The sequence below is a fragment of the Chelonoidis abingdonii genome, chromosome 13 (genome assembly GCF_003597395.2).
Source record: "Chelonoidis abingdonii isolate Lonesome George chromosome 13, CheloAbing_2.0, whole genome shotgun sequence".
NCBI classification, from domain to species: domain Eukaryota; kingdom Metazoa; phylum Chordata; order Testudines; family Testudinidae; genus Chelonoidis; species Chelonoidis abingdonii.
Window position 1 is genome coordinate 19,873,292 of NC_133781.1, and position 17,931 is coordinate 19,891,222.

General features: G+C 43.9%; 1 protein-coding gene across 1 annotated transcript in view; it reads left to right on the forward strand.

Moving 5' to 3' along the window:
* CACNA1G (calcium voltage-gated channel subunit alpha1 G) overlaps nt 1-17,931 on the forward strand; it is a 148,631-nt gene that overhangs the window by 96,604 nt on the left and 34,096 nt on the right. The window contains exons 20-25 of the mRNA XM_075071823.1: nt 200-384; nt 8,612-8,738; nt 12,617-12,742; nt 13,401-13,490; nt 14,435-14,627; nt 17,502-17,552. Of these exons, the coding sequence (XP_074927924.1) occupies nt 200-384; nt 8,612-8,738; nt 12,617-12,742; nt 13,401-13,490; nt 14,435-14,627; nt 17,502-17,552 (772 nt within the window). The remainder of the gene's footprint in view (nt 1-199; nt 385-8,611; nt 8,739-12,616; nt 12,743-13,400; nt 13,491-14,434; nt 14,628-17,501; nt 17,553-17,931) is intronic.

The following is a 17,931-nucleotide window of genomic DNA, read 5'->3' on the forward strand; positions in this document are numbered from 1 at the left end:
GCAATCTGTGGTGTGTTTTGCAGAGTTATTTTTACAGTCCTTACGGTATAACACTTTACCGAATTGTCTAATTAGGTTTCTATACTGGGAAGCAAATGGACTCGCAATCACTTATCTGTGAATAATGTATTAGCTGCAGGTCGCTAACTGGAAGAAGCGTACTGGCTGAATTAGTCATAACTTGTTGCCATTTGGGCAGGTGGTGGCGCTCGGCTTGTGCTTTGGGGAGAAGGCCTACCTGAAGAGCAGTTGGAATGTGCTTGATGGGGTGTTGGTTCTCATCTCAGTCATTGACATCCTGGTTTCAATGGTATCGGACAGCGGCACTAAAATTCTTGGAATGCTGAGGGTCTTGAGGCTGCTGCGAACACTCAGGCCATTAAGGTAAGCAGCGACTGGGGCTAGATAAGATAGAAAAGGGGTGCAGGTTGGCTGTGCAAGCTTCTGGTTGGGGATGGTTCCCTGAATCTCTCCATGCAAAGAAACAGAACTGTTTTCTAGAGTGCAATGGAAGGGCCCAGTGAGCAGGGGCAGCTCTAGGTATTTTGCCATCCCAAACACGGCAGGCAGGCTGTCTTTGGTGGCTTGCCTGCGGGACGTCCCCGGTCCTACGGATTCGGCGGCACGCCTGCAGGAGGTCCACTGAAGCCGCGGGACCAGCGGACCCTCCTCAGGCATGCCGCCGAAGGCAATCTGCCTGCCACCATGGCAGCGACCGGCAGAGTGCCCCCCACAGCTTGCCGCCCCAGGGACGCGCTTGGTGTGCTGGTGCCTGGAGCCGCCCCTGGCAGTGAGACAGAACACGTGGGGTTTGTTGCCTAGTCCCACCTCCAGCTCCATGCACAACCTGTCGTTGTCTTTACAACAAACTCCCAGCCTGATTCTGAGACATGACAGCCTCGGGTCCTGTTCAAGTCAAGGGGAGCTCCAGGCACTCAACACACCTCAGGGTCAGGCTTAACTGTGTAGCAAAGTGATCAGTGCCCCCTTTACTCATTAACGCACACATCCCCTGCTATTTGTGCTCTCATTTGCTCTGTGTGAAGTGTTTCTTAACAGCTCCTTTCCCCTCGCCCTTCAGGCAATCAATGGCTTTTGTAACCAAGAACAAAATTAGTAGCAGGTGGCAGTGCATTTTTAAAGATTCAGAGACCAAACTGTTACTTAACCTAAAATATGAAGATTTTTTTCCTCCAAAATCTCCATTAATTTCACTCTGATAGTAACCATAAGAATGGGCTGATGAGATGAGAGCACTGGTCCCTCTAATCAGGTTTCCTGTCAGACAGTGACCAGCATTGAATGCTTCATGGACAGGAACATGATGTCTTTTAATGGACAATTGTGCAATAACCTGCCCATGGAGGAAGTTTCTTCCTGACCCCAAGCAAACCGTGCTTGGCCTATGCCCTGAAGCATGAGGATTTATATCCTTAATAAATATGATAACTTATCTAATATAATTGGGGATATTCTTGTTATGCTGGAACTAACAAGCGTGTCATCCCCACAGTCTCTTTACACATATGTTGTATCGCACTCCCCCTCCCTTCATCTGCTGTTTTTTTTCTTTTGGGGTAGGGGTGTATCTCTTTCTTTCTGTGTGTTTATGCAGGGCCTAGCAAAATGGCCTCATTCTGACTAGGCATCTGTTTGCTACTTCAGTATGAATAATAAAAAAGGTCACACCATCTGTATGTTTCTGACATACTCTCCTCTGAAAGAATCAAAACATAGGCTTTGTCCACATGCCCTGTTAGAGCTGGATCGAAAATCTGTTAAAACTTTTCCATTGCCTTCAGTAGGCTTTGGATCAGCCCTTTAGTGGGTAAAAAACTAGAAATGAGTAAATAATTAGCAACTGCTAAAATTTTTGCCAAACTTTGCCATATTTGTCACAAATTGCATGGTCTTTACGTCTTTTGGCATTTACATGCTCAGAAGTCCCCAGATTTTGCGCACACAGTCCATGGCGAGTGTTAAATATTCGGATTTTGAACTCTACTGGTGAGTTTTGTTTGGACAGATACGTTGCATTGTATATGTCTGTTCCCTGATTGGGTGATTGCAACCCTGACAATAAAGTTTCTGAGGTGAATATTTGTGATTGTGGGTTCAGGTTTAGCTTTCTTCAGGTGTTTCCCAGTGTTTCCTTGTTGTTTGCTGATTCTATAAACGTTCCTGACAGCATCTTGTTTGTTAGACTTTTCCACAAAAAGCCACAGGGCAAAAAGGGCACTAGCACCATTAAAATAGATCCATTTAAAGCAAAGGTTCTCAATCTGAGTCTTGGCCCTAGAAAGGTCACAGGGGCTCGTGGCCACTCTGCCTTTCCCATACTGCTAAATGGAATGGCTAGATTGAAAGGGGTGGCCCCGGAAAGTCCCACTATGAAAAAAGGCATGTTGCTATTAAAATGATTAGGAACCACCGGTTTAAAGGTTCGAACACACATTCGCAGAAAATTGTTCACAATATCTACCCAGCTCTTCTCTCTCCTTTTTAATACATACACAGGAAAAGTACAAGATAATTGGAATTTCTAAAAGTAAAATTGGTATCTATTTCACACCCGCTTCAACTGAGAGATGCACATCAAACTTGGAGAATCTCCTCCCATGACGGTTATTGGTTTTCTCAATGAGCCCGTGGTGTTAGATCACATCTAGATAAGATGTTTTGAGTGTGCTTTACATTGATCGATAATGTTTCCTGATTATTATTTTTTTTCAGTTTAAGGCTTTGATCCTGTTGTCAGTGAGTCTCCGTATCTGTGTATGGGTCCTTAATTCACATGAGCTGTCCTCATTCATGTGAGTTATCCCACGCACCTCAATGGGATTACTTGTTTGAGTATAAATTTCCAGTTGGAAAGGGTATTTGCAGGATCAGGCCCTTACATTATTTTGTTCCGTTGGCATAGGTTGTATTTTCTCAAGAGGGTACATGAATGTTTGTGATTGACTAAACTGCACAAACACTGCATAACGCAAAGGAAGTTTTAAAAAGATAACAATGAAACAGTTCCCTAAATATGTTCACAATTGATTCTGTTTCTCTGTAATTAGATTTGTAGCAAATGAAAAGCCAACCGTTAAAGTAGGGGCTTTTCAGTAATTCATAAATCTCCACATGTGGAAATCCATCTGCTGTTATGCACACACACATGCACATATGGACTCAGCTGACCATGGCCTCCCTGCCCAAGGCCCAGCAACTTATTTTGCTGTCTCATTTAAGAACAATAAATTTTGCATTCTTTAGCTCCACCTGTTGGGATGTCTGTGTATGTGCAAGTGTAACTGGATGCGCAACTCAGCCTCCTTTGTTTTAATCAAAATGAAGCCCTTATTGTCTGGGAAATTAGCTGCCATTAATGTAGGAATGTCAATTCAATGTATGAAATTCTCTTCAGAGCCTGGACTCTTCACAAGGTCCTGTGTGATGCTTCAGCCAGCCCAAACTTTTCATGAATTGGGGTTGAATTTAGCAAATAGATTCAGACAAAATAGTTGGGGGGGAGGGGAAAAAATTTTTTAAGCCGCAGCTTTTCACTACTACATTTTCAAGATGAAACGTTTCCACTTTTCATTTCAGAACTGGTTTTTTGTTTACAAATTTAGCTAAATGTTTTTTTAAATAGTTAAACTCCCGAAAATGAAACAAACACACACACGCAAATATTCATGTCCGGTCAAATGAAACATTTCATTTGTCTTGAAACAAATTTGGGGGAGGAGTGTCATTTTGGCAAGAAAACCAAAATATTTCTGTTTCAGGTCAACCCAAAATTATTGGCCACCAAACTGAAAAAAATCAGTTATTCACTCCCCTTGAGACAGGGACTGGAGCCAACCCAAGGTCAGCAAGTGAGGACATCTGGCTGCCATTTGCCAACTCCCTGTATAGGTGCGAGGTGTAGAATTGAAGAATGGCTATAAGGGAGTGTGGTGGGGTGTCCACCCCACACAAAGACTGAAAGGGGGAAGGTGGCTAGGTGGGCCAGTTAACTGCCTGGGCTACCCCTAGAGGAGGAGGCAGGAAGACGAAACTTATCAGGACAGGAAGCGGAGAGGCCTCTATAATGCCCAGTAGTTGAAAGTAGAACAGGGTGGGAGAGATGGAAACTGCTGTCACTCTCAAGGTGTGGGAAGGTACGGTCGGAAGCAGCCCAGGGATACAGCAGAAAGGGATAGACCTTGTATAGATCTTGAGTGTGTGTTGTAGGCTCCTTGAATTGGAAACCAGTGTAGATGGTGGGCCTGGGTTCCCCTACCAGCCACTGGGGAAGTGGCACTGTTATGGGGCAGTGAATGGGAAGACTGCCTGGGACGGGGGGTTCTGAGAGACTTTGATATATGCCCCCCAGAAGAGGAGGGCTACCGTGATCTGGCCAGAGGGCCAAGCCACAAAGCGGGAGCAGTTGAGTCTCAAGTGAGTGAGACTGGGAGAGAGACGGAGTGAGCAATGTCAGGAAGGGGCATCAAAATGGTAGAGCTAATCCCCAGATGCGACCAGAAGGAGGTGCTTCAGTGGTGAGTGTAGCACCCCAGGACAGGGAGACATCAGGAGAAAAATCCCTGTGAGAACCCACCGCTCTACACCTTGCAGCATTGAACGTTAGAAAAGTGAAGGGTTTTTGTTAAGTTTGCTTTGGCTTATGGCAGCTTGCCTTGATTTATGGTCCTAGAGGTTTGCTACTTATAAAAGACCTTGCTGATTGCTACTTTGTCTTATTTCGCTGTAGAAATACCCTACTGCCTTATACAGTACACGCAATTGTGTATGCAAAATCGCATATGCATATGCAAATCAAGTATTTGTTTGTACACCTGACCAGCAAAGTGTGCGGCTGACCATTTACATGAACAAATACCCAATCTGCCTACATGCAAATCATGTACATGCAATTGTGTGGGTGTAATTACACAAGCCAGTCATTAAATATCAGGCCTAAAGCTATACAAAGGGGTATTCAAGCCCCACTCTAGGCACAGACGTTTGAAAATGTGTTCACAAAGAAGGGGCATTCCAAGGCGTTTCCACTGCTCTCTATGATGTACCAGCCTGTAGAAGAACGCCTGATCCAATAACGTTCCTTCCTAATGTGTTCAACTTCCTGTTGTCAGGATCAAGTGCTACAGGTCAAGAAACAAGAGAAATCCAAATTAAAAATGGATTCAAAATTAATTTGGATAGGTTTCAATGCTATTTTACTCTCTTCAGAGCTTTGGCTTCAGCTTCCAAAGCAGATGTGTAAATTATTCACTCTTCCTCCCATCGCTGTATCAAATAGTCATTTCATAGCTTCGCTCCTCTTTATCATATTATCACCTTTGCTGGTTTTTTCCCCCACAGAGGAAAGTCTGCATTAACACTGAGCTGCCACTTTTTTATACAAATGGGCTGAGCAGACTAGCAGGCTTAAAGTTAGTAAAGATGTTCCAGCTGGGATGAGATTGACAGCAGTCTTGGAGCATCTGCATGCTTGGAATTTAGCAGCATTGTGACTGCTGAGGCCCGCAGAACCAACAGAAACTCAAGGGATTAGCATTTTTTTCATGCTGAAGATCTTCTATGACTCCCAATTTCCTCATTTGTCAGATGCCTGACGCAGGCTGAAATTGTCCTTAGTGCAATCTCAGCTGGCTACTGTGTCACAATGTCCGGAGGGCTCGAATCAGCCGGATCGTTCAGCACTAAATTGCCGGAGCAGTGGATTGGATAGCATGGGTTTGCAGGCAATAATATCAGCAGGATCTTGGGCAATATTGATAAGGTGCTGGGATGGCTAAAGCCATCGTAATGGAGCTGACACTAATGTCTCGGAAATGCTGAGGTTGTGTTACTTTGCGGTTCTATCTAGGACCTTATCCGGCTCTCACTGGAGTCTTTCTGTTGACCTGGTGGGTCTTAGCTTCAGTGCCTGAAGGCATGAGGACTATGATGTTTTTCATTAATGATGATGGCAGCAGCAGCAAATGCCAGCTCAATATCCGGAGGTTCCTCTTAAAATTATAAAATAAAATTGTCTTGAGCCCCCACCCAGAAATTTGGGAAAACGAAATACCTTCTGTGGGAGTCTCTACTAGTCAATACTTCCCCCCTCGCAAGCACCGAGTCTGTGTATAACAAAAAGCAAACATTTATTAATGGGAGAGGGGATGCATTAATTTGGGAAAACACAGCAACAATAACTCAGAAGTATGCAGACAATAAGTAAACCACCTGCCCCACAGGATCTTGGGCAGGAGGCTTTTGCCTCAGCTTCCCACCTTGCAGCATGGAAGCCCTATGGATGAATGTCTCTTTAACATACGTCTCTTCCTTTCCCTCCACTGCACCCCACTCATAGTTTGTTGTCGAACGTCAGCAAAGCATTGCGGAGTGCATTCAGGTGGGGTCCCCTCCAGCGAGCGAGGCCTCTGCCATTGCTCTGCTATGTCCATGGTCTGGCTGGGTCCAGCCCTACAGCCCCATGCTGTTAGCAATCATTCTTCTAGGATTTGTTGGGCAAAGAGGCTGCTTTTGCTGCTGATCTCACCAGGCTCCCTTTAGCTGTGTTCCATCCCTTACCCAGACCTTAGTGATTTCCCTGGGTAGTGGGGAGCCTGTCTTTCACTGCACGCTGTCTCCACGGCCAATGTAAGGCTCAGCCCCTAGACCTGGAGAGGAAGGGTCAAATGGCATCTGGGACCTTTAAACAAACTCCTCCTTACCGAATAGGAAGATCTGTCCCCACCCCCTCTGAGTGTCACTTGGATATGACTCACTACCCCATGTTTAGTGAATGAGTATGCCTTTTAATTGTACAATAAGGATAAAAGCATTTAATTACCCCTGCTTTCAAGGCTTAAGTGAATTTTAACCCAAAACAGCGAAAATTAGTCACTGGGCAAAGTAGGTGGTGTGTCTATGCTAATAAGGTCAGCTCATGAGGTTTTTTTCCTCCAATTTCTCTACAGCTGACGGGAAAGCTCTCCTTCAGATCATTGGCGTACATCTGGGATTACATTTTTCTTCACATTTTTTTCGGCAGGCCTGGAGATAATGTTACAGGAGAAGCAGCGGGGTGTTGTGCAAGCTGCAGTGCAGACATGACGCACATCACTGGATTATATTCTGATTAGGAATTTGGAAGAACCAAAGGGTTATATAATTTCTTAGCCCCCCTTTCTCAACATGCATCCACTGCCGGCCAATATAGAAGAATGACCTCCTATTCCTTCCTATTCCTTGTATGTTGGAACCCAGATGGTGTCTTGTCAGGAAAATCACTTTGTTCCATTTTTAATTTGATGTTGGTGCTGGTGAAAGTTGCCAGGCCCTGGAGACTGAATTTCTTCATTGTATCCACAGAACAGAGTTTCTTCACAAGAGGAGGGTTGGGGAGGGTGCTAGCCTGGGACTCAGGAGACCTGGTTCAATTTCCTACTGTGCCACAGATTTCCTGAGTGACCTTGGGCACATCACTTAATCATTCTGTGCCCCTATTTTCCCATCTGTAAAATGGGGATAATAGCACTTCTTGTGGGGCTGTTGTGAGGAATGTGTGTGATTCTGAAGTGCTCAGATACTACAGTCATGGAGAGGCATAAAAGTATCTAGGATTCATATACAGAATAGGCATCGAACTGATTGAGACGGTGCAAGCTTTTCCCCTAACGTGCTTAAGCCCAGATCTGGGTGTATTTCAGTCTTCACGTGCTTTAGTCTTTTGGCTTCAAAAAGGGTGCTAGTGAGGACAGTGTTTGTGATGTGGATCCCTGCCTGCCCAGAACGGGACTGAGATCAACGAACATGTTTAACATAGCATGCTAAGCTGCCATTTGAGGGTAATGATTTGTTTTGGTTGCTGCCAGCCTGGTTTAGATTTGCTTCACAGCCTTAAAGGTTAAAGACTTCAGAACTCCTTACGTTCCCTGAGCCAGCCAGTCCTTTCCAAACGCAGGAAACCAGCACAGAGCAGATCAGACAGAGAGTGTAATAAGTAACAACAACAGTTACCTGAGCACAACAGCCAGGATGTAAAACAGAAGCATCTGCCTTTTGTGTTGTGTTGGTAGGGAGTGGATAAAAATATCACCATCTGTTTCTTTTTTACAAGGGGAATTGACAAGCTACCCTTGACATTTAGAGTAAATATTTTACCAGAAAGAAGGAAATATTTTTTTTTAGGTTTTAGTTTTTCAGGGTATTGTTTAAAGCCAACAATTCTTAGAAGAAGAAAAAAAAGGAAAACAAAAAACCACCATTATTTAATGGCTGTGCACATAGCTCTGGAGTTGAACTCTATAGGCATGGAGACACACAAGGAATAATGCAAACTTTCAGAGAGCATGAGGCTTATCCGTCACGCACTTCATCAAAGCCAAACATCGCTGTCACACGTCCGAGTCCACAGTGACCCCTGCTGGGGGAATGACACAGTCTGGGGAGGATGGAGATTAGACCAGAACTCAGACTGGGAGGTAGTTTTAAGATGGCAAGAGGCAGGTTATTGAGATAGGAAAGCAAAACATATAAAGGGGAGGGGTGAAAATGCAGAGGGACACTGAGCTGGGCAAGGACAGTGTCTAACCTGCTTCTTGTGCCTGCTATTTCCCCTCAGGGTCATTAGTCGAGCACAAGGACTGAAGCTGGTGGTGGAAACCCTGATGTCATCCCTGAAGCCTATTGGGAACATTGTGGTCATCTGTTGTGCTTTCTTCATCATCTTTGGAATCTTGGGAGTCCAGGTAGGTTCCCTGCTGGGCTCTTTGCCCAGTTCCACTGGAATCCAGGCAAAGCTGGAAATAGAAGCAAGCCCAAATAGAGAGGAATATCTTGGTATCTTTGCCACTGTGTGCGGGCTACAGATCTTTGAGGGGCCCAGATTAAGGTGAGTTTCTTTTTGGGGTAATTCCCCATCCAGGAACTGAAATAGCGTGAACAGAGCAAGATTCATATTATTCTAGCCCTAGCCATGGCTTACTGAGTCTTTTGCACTTTTCACAGGCTTTTAAAATGAAGCATAGGCTAGACTTTACACATGTGCACTCTTAGTACCAGAGGGCGCAGCAATGAGTATGAAAAATTATGGTGGTAGGACTTCAGCCTCTTTCTTGGTTCTGTCGGGGAGGTGCGATCTGTGGGTTAGTGGATGGGTCTAACCACATTCAAGCTGACCAGTGCATGCAGTAATACTGCTCTCTAAGGGCACATCTACACCACAGATTAAGGTGTAATTGTAGCGTGAGTAGGCCAGGCCTGCACTAACTTTAGCTAGAGCAGATAACACTAGCAGTGAAGATGTGGCTGCCTAGACCCTGATGTGGGCTAGCACCCTGAGTATGTAGCCAGGGTTCCTAGTGGGCTTGTACTCATGTCTGGACTGCCATGCCTTCATTGCTATTGTTACCTGTGTTAACTTGATTAAAGCTAGTGCAGGTTCACTAGCACTACGAGTACAACTTAACTTGCAATGTAAACATACCCAAAAACAAGCACTGACCGAGGGGGCATGCTGATCCCGCTCAGAGTGTCAGCCAAGAGTCTTCTTCACCATGTCCCTTCCATCCCCACCACACCCCCTCCATCCCCACTACGAGGACTTGTGCTCTGCCTGGCAGAGTTCCTGTAGCAGAACATGAACTGAGCTACAGCTATCCTTCCCCCAGGACACACCAGAGCAGAATTTGAGTCTAGAGTTAATATAATCAGATCCCTACCTTGTCCACTAGGAAATCCCAGTCCAAGGAAACTATTCCAGTCAATTCTGTCTCCTATCTGTGGTATTAAAGATGGAGGGACAATGTCCCCTTTTGTTCCCAGCTTTGAACTCATGGAGAATAGAAACTCTAACTTTCATAGCTAGGAATCCGCTGGCTTCTAAGCTCAAAGGAAAACTTGTCCCAGTAGATTCAGTGCAAGGTTCTGAAAGTTCACATAGGTAGAAGCTGGTGAAAACATTGATTTCTGAGCCTTCTGCTGTGTCAGGCAACCTGGATACAATCTGCTGTCGTCATCCCCAGTCCTTAGAGGGCAGGAGCCCAAGGGAAGAGACTGGAGAAAAGGTTCCATCTCCTTGTGATAATTTCTAATCATCTGAACAAGAAAGAGATTCTATCTGATAGATATTTCAGCACAGTTTCCCCTTTTCCTAGTGAAGTTTATTTGATCTGTCAAAACTGACTTGGAAACTGGCTCTCAGTTTGGACAGAAGGGCTTTCGTAACATTTTACATTAAAGAATGTACGTTAAATAACTAATAAATATAGTGTTCAAAGCCAACAGAACAAAAGGGGAGAATCATCCCATTCATGACAATTTTTGCATCTAGACTGATGTATAGGTACAGCACAATATCCATTTATCATACTTCGCATCCATTCATTGCCCTAAACAGGACCATAAAACTAAGCACATCCCATAAAACAAAATAATCAGATCCAAAAGAGTTTATACAGGAAAAAAAAATCTGTCACATTGAGCTGTTTGAATTTCCTTTCTGCTAATTGTGATAGCTTTCCCCAGTGTCTCTCCCGGTCTTTTATTCAGTTGTCACAATTACACATTGACACATTTACAGCACTACATACAAACATTAGAACTGATCCTGCATTCAGCATGCAAAATTCCCAGTTATGTCAATGAGAGTTCTGCATGCTGAATAACTGTAAAAGCAAGGCCATCATTTATATAAAAGAAACCAAATCTTAGATTGCTCTGCATTAGCATGGGGTGTTTTCTCCCATGTAAGTATAAAATGAAGATCGATAATAAGATTCAGTCTTCTAGAGTTAACAGGAAAAGGCAATCCCTGCCCCAAAGAGATTACAGTGTGCATAGACCAGACAGACAGAGTAGGAAACAGAAGCACAGAGTTCGTGATTTGCCTAATGTCACACAGGAGGTACGTGCAAGAACCTAGAATAGAACCCATGTCTACCAAACCCCAGTCTACTCTCCTGCCCACTGGATTGCATTGGAATGCCTGCTATTTATTTATTGTGTTACAGAGATTTCTGAAGTGTTCATCATGGTAGCGTGTGAATAGCCATTAACTGCCAAGAGTAGGAAGTAGAAAAGCCAGAGTCGCTCTGAAACTTTGGACCTTCGATTTTCAGAAGTGCTGAGAATCTGCACCTCTAGCATGAGCTGCCAGTAAGCGTGAGCTGCCAGCGCTCAGTGTGTTTGCAAATCAGATCCTTTTATGTTCCTCTCCAGTTTATGGTTGTGTAACGGAGCCCATCTGAATATTATTACACCCCTAGTCATGAAGCTATTACACTCATAGCCAATGTATTAAAACCAGTGTTCACCTTCCTGTTTAATTTGGAAGAAGCTATCTCCATGAGGATCCTTAAGGGAGCTATAGCCATCCTAGATCTAAAAGTTTTATGGCTACAGTAGATGTTGGTTAGCTCTGAGAGTCGTATCCCTGCCCTTTTAGTGGAAAGTGTTCTGCTGCCAAAGGAAATACATAAAGTAATGTATGGGTTTGTTTTGCTCTCCGGGGTTTGTATTTGTTTTGTCTCGAACAACAGATCATAAAGAGTGAGCATCTCTTTTTTTCAAATACACAGATGGTATTTAAGGTATAGAAGGCTGCTCTGTCCCAGGGAACCATGGCAAGATACTGTCACTCAGCAGAACAAGATTTCCTATATGTCTCGCTCGCTCAGATTTCACCATCAATTGCCATGTCCCAAGTAGAAATCATGCACTGCCATTTTCTATGCCACTTTCCAGAAAGGAACAAGTCTAGAATTAAGCAGCTGATGCTTCTCTGAGGTGTAAATCAGGAGTAACCCCACTGGAGTCCATGGTTTTATGGATTTGTTAAGGAGATCAGGATCTGGCACCAGGGAGCAATAGGAGTTCATTCTTAAACTCTGGTTATAAAAATATTTGCAGAGGCTCTCCTGAAGAGCAGTCTAATGATTGATGGAGAACAGCTCTCAAGCAAAGGAATTTAGTGTCATTGAAAGTTGCTGGGTTAACAGCCCTAGAATAGAAGTCTTATTGATCCACGCCACAGGTCCAGGAGGAGAACGAGGCTCTGCCCACACCACTCCTCACGTTGACCATTGGGAATAAGAGCGTATTCCATTGCTCTGGCACATTGATTCCTTTTGTTCTCTGCCAACAAAGACTGTCAACAAAAGGGCTGAATTAGGGCTTTGTTGGCCACTCTTGTAAGACTTTTGGCTGGCAACTGGACTGAGACCACCATACTCATTTCACATAGGTCACTGACCAGCCATCAGATGGTAACACCTACAAACCTGGGCTGGATTTGAACCAGTGCCTTAGAAGCAAAAGGCTGTAGGGGATCATCTTAGTCCTAGTCCTAGTCCTAGAGGCTACCCAGCCCCCTGGAAGGAGACCTTCAAGATCAGTGTCCTAAATTATGTTAGAGGAGGTGTTCAGGCTTTCTCTCAGTAGGTGCCTTTGAACTAAACTGTCACTATTGTTAAGCCAGGCTTCATGCTTTGAGGGCCACGCACTAATGAGGCTTTTACCTTTAACTTGATTTGATTGTGTGGGCTGCACAGCAGGTCCGAGTGAGCTGTCTATTCTGTGCAGGTAAACAAAGTGGATTTACCCCTCCTCTCATTCTTCTGTTTTACAGCTTTTCAAAGGGAAGTTTTTTGTCTGCCAAGGGGAGGATACCAGAAACATCACAAACAAATCAGACTGTGCAGAAGCCAGCTACAAATGGGTCCGGCACAAGTATAATTTTGATAATCTCGGCCAGGTATTACTGGAATGGTAATCTGCTTCTTTGCTCCTTTACCTCCTTGATTTAAAAATCTATGCATAATTACTTATAGGGTTTTCTTACAGGGGTCTAAGCAGCCACAGTCACTATTCACTTCATATACACTCACTCTGCATTTGTAAATCCCAAATGCAATGCTTCCAAGCATGCACACACTTCCCTTTGGAATAAGACAAGCACAAGTAGCTTCACAGTGTATTTAATTTCTTCACTGATCTATAGTAAACTAAATACATCTAGCAGCAGAGCTTGACTAATGTGGCTGGACATCCTGTACCCAGTACATCTCAACATCCCATTCATTTACAACTGCCCATGGAGCACATCCTTATTTTAGCAGCATGGTAGGGCCTAATTAGTAATGAGCAGTGGAGACCTGGAGGGTGAAAATGAAGCTGCCTTTGTGGTTTTCGAATTAGCCCTCATTGCTGGACTGGTGTCTGACATTGACAGGTTTTTGCTGCCAGGAAACCTTGGACATCAAAAGTTTCCTGTTATTGGCAAGGTAAAATAGCAGCACAAATGCAAATCCCAAAATGGAGAAGGGCAAAGGAGAGTTGAATGTGACAGGTAAAAGAGAGCGTGTAATAAGCTGGGTTCCAACTAAATGTAACCTTTTCCCTTGCATTTCTAGGCCCTGATGTCTCTGTTTGTTCTGGCCTCCAAAGATGGGTGGGTGGACATCATGTATGATGGCCTCGATGCTGTAGGAGTTGACCAGCAGGTATGTTTTCTAGATGAACGCCTAGTAGAGAGAAGCCGCCAAAGCAGCTATGGTTTGGTTTTCATTTTGCAAAACGTTGTTCGTCTTGCAAAAGTGAAACATTGAGGGGCGGTTTGGATCTGGGTTCCATTTTATCCAAACCAGGGCGCGGGCATGACAGATGTCGGATGAAAGGTTCCAACTGGGACCCATCTCTACTAGTTAGACACTGCAACAAAACCAGCTATGACATAGGTTTCAATAGCTCATTGTACCCACTTATGGTGCTTGAAGAAATGTCCAGCATAGCTGTAAAATGGGGACCCATACCTATCTGAGAGGGGGTTTGTGAGCCTGAAGAGTCTTTGAGCACCTCTGGAGAAAGCTGCTACTTTGTATATATATAGATTACTATTATTGTTGGCCTGGGAGAGTTGCAAAGGATTCTGTTGCCTCACTCTTTGGCACAACAGACCATTCACGACACTTCAGTATTCAAGTGACTTTGGGTGCCCAATTCGTGACACCTCAAAGCAGCCTGATTGTGCTGAGCACCTGCTGTCTGAAAGTCACCTTTAAGGTGTCTTCAGTTGAGCACCCAACATCTCTAGCGGCTTTTGAGAAAGTAGGCCTTGCTGTTCTGCTCCGTCTACCTCCTCAGGGTATGTCTACACTGCAGTGCGGCTGGAAGCAAGCCTCCTAGCCTACGTAGACAGACTTGCGCTAGTGGAGCTCAAGCTAGTGCACTAAAAATTGCCATGTGGATGTCGCAGCTCAGGCTGCAGCTCAGGCCCAGCCAACCCTCTAGGCTCGAGACCCCAAACTGCAGCCGGACCTGCAACTTCCACATTGCTCTCTTTAACATCCCAGCTCGAGCCTGACTAGCAAGAATCTATCAACCCTCAATTTGCTCCGTATTCTGCCTGTTGTAATTCAACTGGCATCTATCTCCCTCCATCCTGTAGCCAGTTATGAACTATAACCCTTGGATGCTCCTCTACTTCATCTCCTTCCTGCTGATTGTGGCCTTCTTCGTCCTCAATATGTTCGTGGGGGTCGTGGTGGAGAATTTCCACAAGTGTCGGCAGCACCAGGAGGAGGAAGAAGCCAAGAGACGGGAGGAGAAGAGACTTCGCCGGCTGGAGAAAAAGAGAAGGAGTAAGGAGAAACAGATGGCTGGTCGGTAGTCTTTCCACATCTTTCTGAGTCCTGCTTGACCTTTGACACAATCCCCTAACCCCTACCTAGCATCTGGTGATCATTCTCCTCCAAAAAAAAGCATGTCCAAGCTATGAAATTTGCATGAAGGAAACAGCGCCATGTTAGGCTAAGCAGGAAGCCATGGAAACCTTTCCATGGCTGCATGATTTGCAATGACCTTTTCATACAAGGTTATTTAAAACCCAAAAACCCAAAAACCCAAACCTGGAGCTTCGTGGATAGCACAACTCAGTGTTACACAAATAGTGACAACTGCAAAGATCAACAGTGTCAGACTAGGCCATAAATCTTCCAAGTCTCGAGCACTGTTGCTGATAACTGGATTCACTATTTGGTTTATTACAGCCTTGTAATGCCACAGCAACATCACCTGTCTCATTTATCAGGCAGGTTAATTTGTTGGCAGTGTAGCTCTAGGGTTATTCAAGGATGTAATAAAATAATGAAGCCATCTTATTCTAGAAATGCTTTTTAAAAACACCGTATAGATACATATCAATGAGTTGCTTGAGAAATACAGATTGAAAAAGAATTCAATAAGACAGATTAACCAGATGAACTGTCATAGATTTGAGCTAAATTGAACGATAAAACTTGACACAAATTTGTGGCCCTCGTAGAATAATGTAGCTTTAAAAAATCTGTTAGCGTGATGAAAGGATGCTAGACCTACACAATCTGTAAAAAATCTAAAAACCTGACCTTTTTCTTTTTACTTCAGTTTTGGTTTGGTTGAAAAAGCAGGAAATAACATTCAGGTCAGAGGTCAAAGGCCAGAGGTACTCTTCTCCATCTTGCATGCTTTCTGTTCTGGTTGCATTTTTTCAAATGCCCATCTCTTCATGGTATCTCTCTTGTTACCCTCTCCCGTTCGGTTTCCTTACTACTTGTCTCCACTTCTTTCACATTTCATTTTCTATCTTGGACAGACGTCAGTGATGCTTAAGAGTCTGTCTCTGATCAGGAGCTTGTGCTAGGAATCTGAAAGCTGGTAATGTTAAGTCTGAAAGGTTTATAAAAGTTGCAATGACCTTAGTTATACTGCGACAGCACAGATATCGCTAACTAAGGCTCCCATTCAGAAAACAGTTAAGCCCATGCTTAAGTCCAACCCTTTGCAGCATGGCTCTTAAGCATGTGCTTCGCTTTAAGCATGTGCTTAAATCCCATTGATTTCTATGGTATATAAGCACAATGCATATATGTTGTCCCAAATAGAGTGCTTTTCTGAATCAGGGCTTAAGGCCCTGATCCTGCAGTGAAAATGGCAGAGCTCTGCAGCTGTACAGCACCCAATTGCCTGCACTGCAAGATCTGGGCCTAAAGAAGGAATATTCTAATATCCTGGGTACATTATAGCATCTCCAGATTCCTGCTCAGAACTGTGGATCAATCAAAGAAGAGACTATGCCCCAGTTCCTTATGGGTGTTACAGTGAACCCAGTGAACTTCGGGAGATGTAACCAGTACTGTGTGGCTCTTCACCCAGTGTGAACACAATTAATAAAGCTTATAGTTATGGATCTTATCTGTCAGTCTCAGTTAAATGGGATACAGCTGATATATCAAATGATTTTTTTCCCTCCAAACAATTAATATGTATAGAAAGCACTTTAGGGTAGTCTGTATTCCCAGACGCAATTGCTGAGTGACAGCTGCTTCCTTACAACATACAGCCAGATGCTGGATGCCAATGTCCCTTGTGTATGGTTTGGTTTTGGAAAGAAAACATTCTAAATGTCATTAGAATAAACATATAGCGATATTATGAATGACCTTATTTATAATGCTAGAAGAAAAAAGATGAATCAGACGTAAGGCTGGTCTGGGAAAGAATCATAAAGCAGCCTTGGAGATGTGGATATTTGCATTCAGTTCTGTAAAATGTCTAATTAAAGAGGCAATACCCAAATCGTCTACTGAGGAAGAGAAGACTGCTGAGTGCTAAACCTCCTTAAAAAAAAAAAGAGGCATGAAGCCTTCCAGAGCTTTAGAACAAAGCTTTTCTCCGTTAATATTCAATGAAAATGTTGGTTTTGACTGGATATATCCAGTTTTGCTCTCAATGACATGTAGGTGTCATTGTTTAGATTTCCATCTGTCGTTGTAACTGGCATGCCATTACGGGATAAGGGGCTCGCTTCTACCCTCAGATCCACGTTAGCAAAACTGGGGTTTCCTTTATGTTGAAGTTGGCCTTGTCACTGATTTTTTGTTGTAGCTAATAGTAGGAGTGAGTTTAACTGACTGCACAGTCATTTTTTTCAATGCTAGTCTATTCCCGTATTAGGACAGAGTGCTGCATCTGAAAAAGAGAAACATATGGACATACCAATATAGAACTTACATGACAGATGTAGAACCTAGCTGTGTAGTGTGCAGGACTGCAAGCAGCATGTTGTGCTATTCCTCTGCTAGTGTGAAATTCATCCTCTGCTAAGCTTTTGCATAAGTTCTGCTCAAACCAAGTGGTATTTAAGTCTTATGCTGGGGTGAATTGGCCCTGCATTTTTAAGGGGGGAAAGTTCTGTCAGTTAAACTGCCACAACCTCTTTCAGTTCATTGGGGTAGCATTGGTATAAGTGGGAGGAGCATCTGGCCCTTAGTTTTACCCTCACTGTATCAGAAGGGGCAGGGATAGCAGATTCCACTCACCAAAAAGATATCTAGAAGAAAACATTATTAGAACTCTTCGTGCTACAGCCATTACAGACCTGGCTTGTTGTCGGGAGAACTGTAGAAACTATTGAAGGGGAATGAAACTCTTGCCGCGCGTCCTGCCAGATGATTAATGTCGTTTCATTCTTTTAGATCTAATGCTGGATGATGTAATAATGGAGAGCTCAGCCAGTGCAGTGCAAGGTACTGGGAAATCTTAACGTCTCGTCTCACGTGAATGGCAGTGCTGTGTAACTAACGGCTGGCCAATGCTGCTGTGAGGCATCCCACTAAACTGTGTGTGTGGTGGAAGTCTTGTTTGCTTACTTCATGGCACAGGCATATCATCTTGAACAGGCAGGTCTGCAGACCTGACTCAGGCCAGGCACTTGCAAATCTTAATTTACACCTTTTATCGGGTTTTTTTTTCCTGTTTGTTTGTTTTTTTAATCATTTTTCCAGTTTTCATCCAAACATTGTTGGACTTTTTGTTTTTGAGAATAGTGACTGGATTTTGAAATGGGTCCTGTGTGGTCCACACTCATTTTCTAACCGTAAACCCTTAGGAGTTTCTGACCATTCT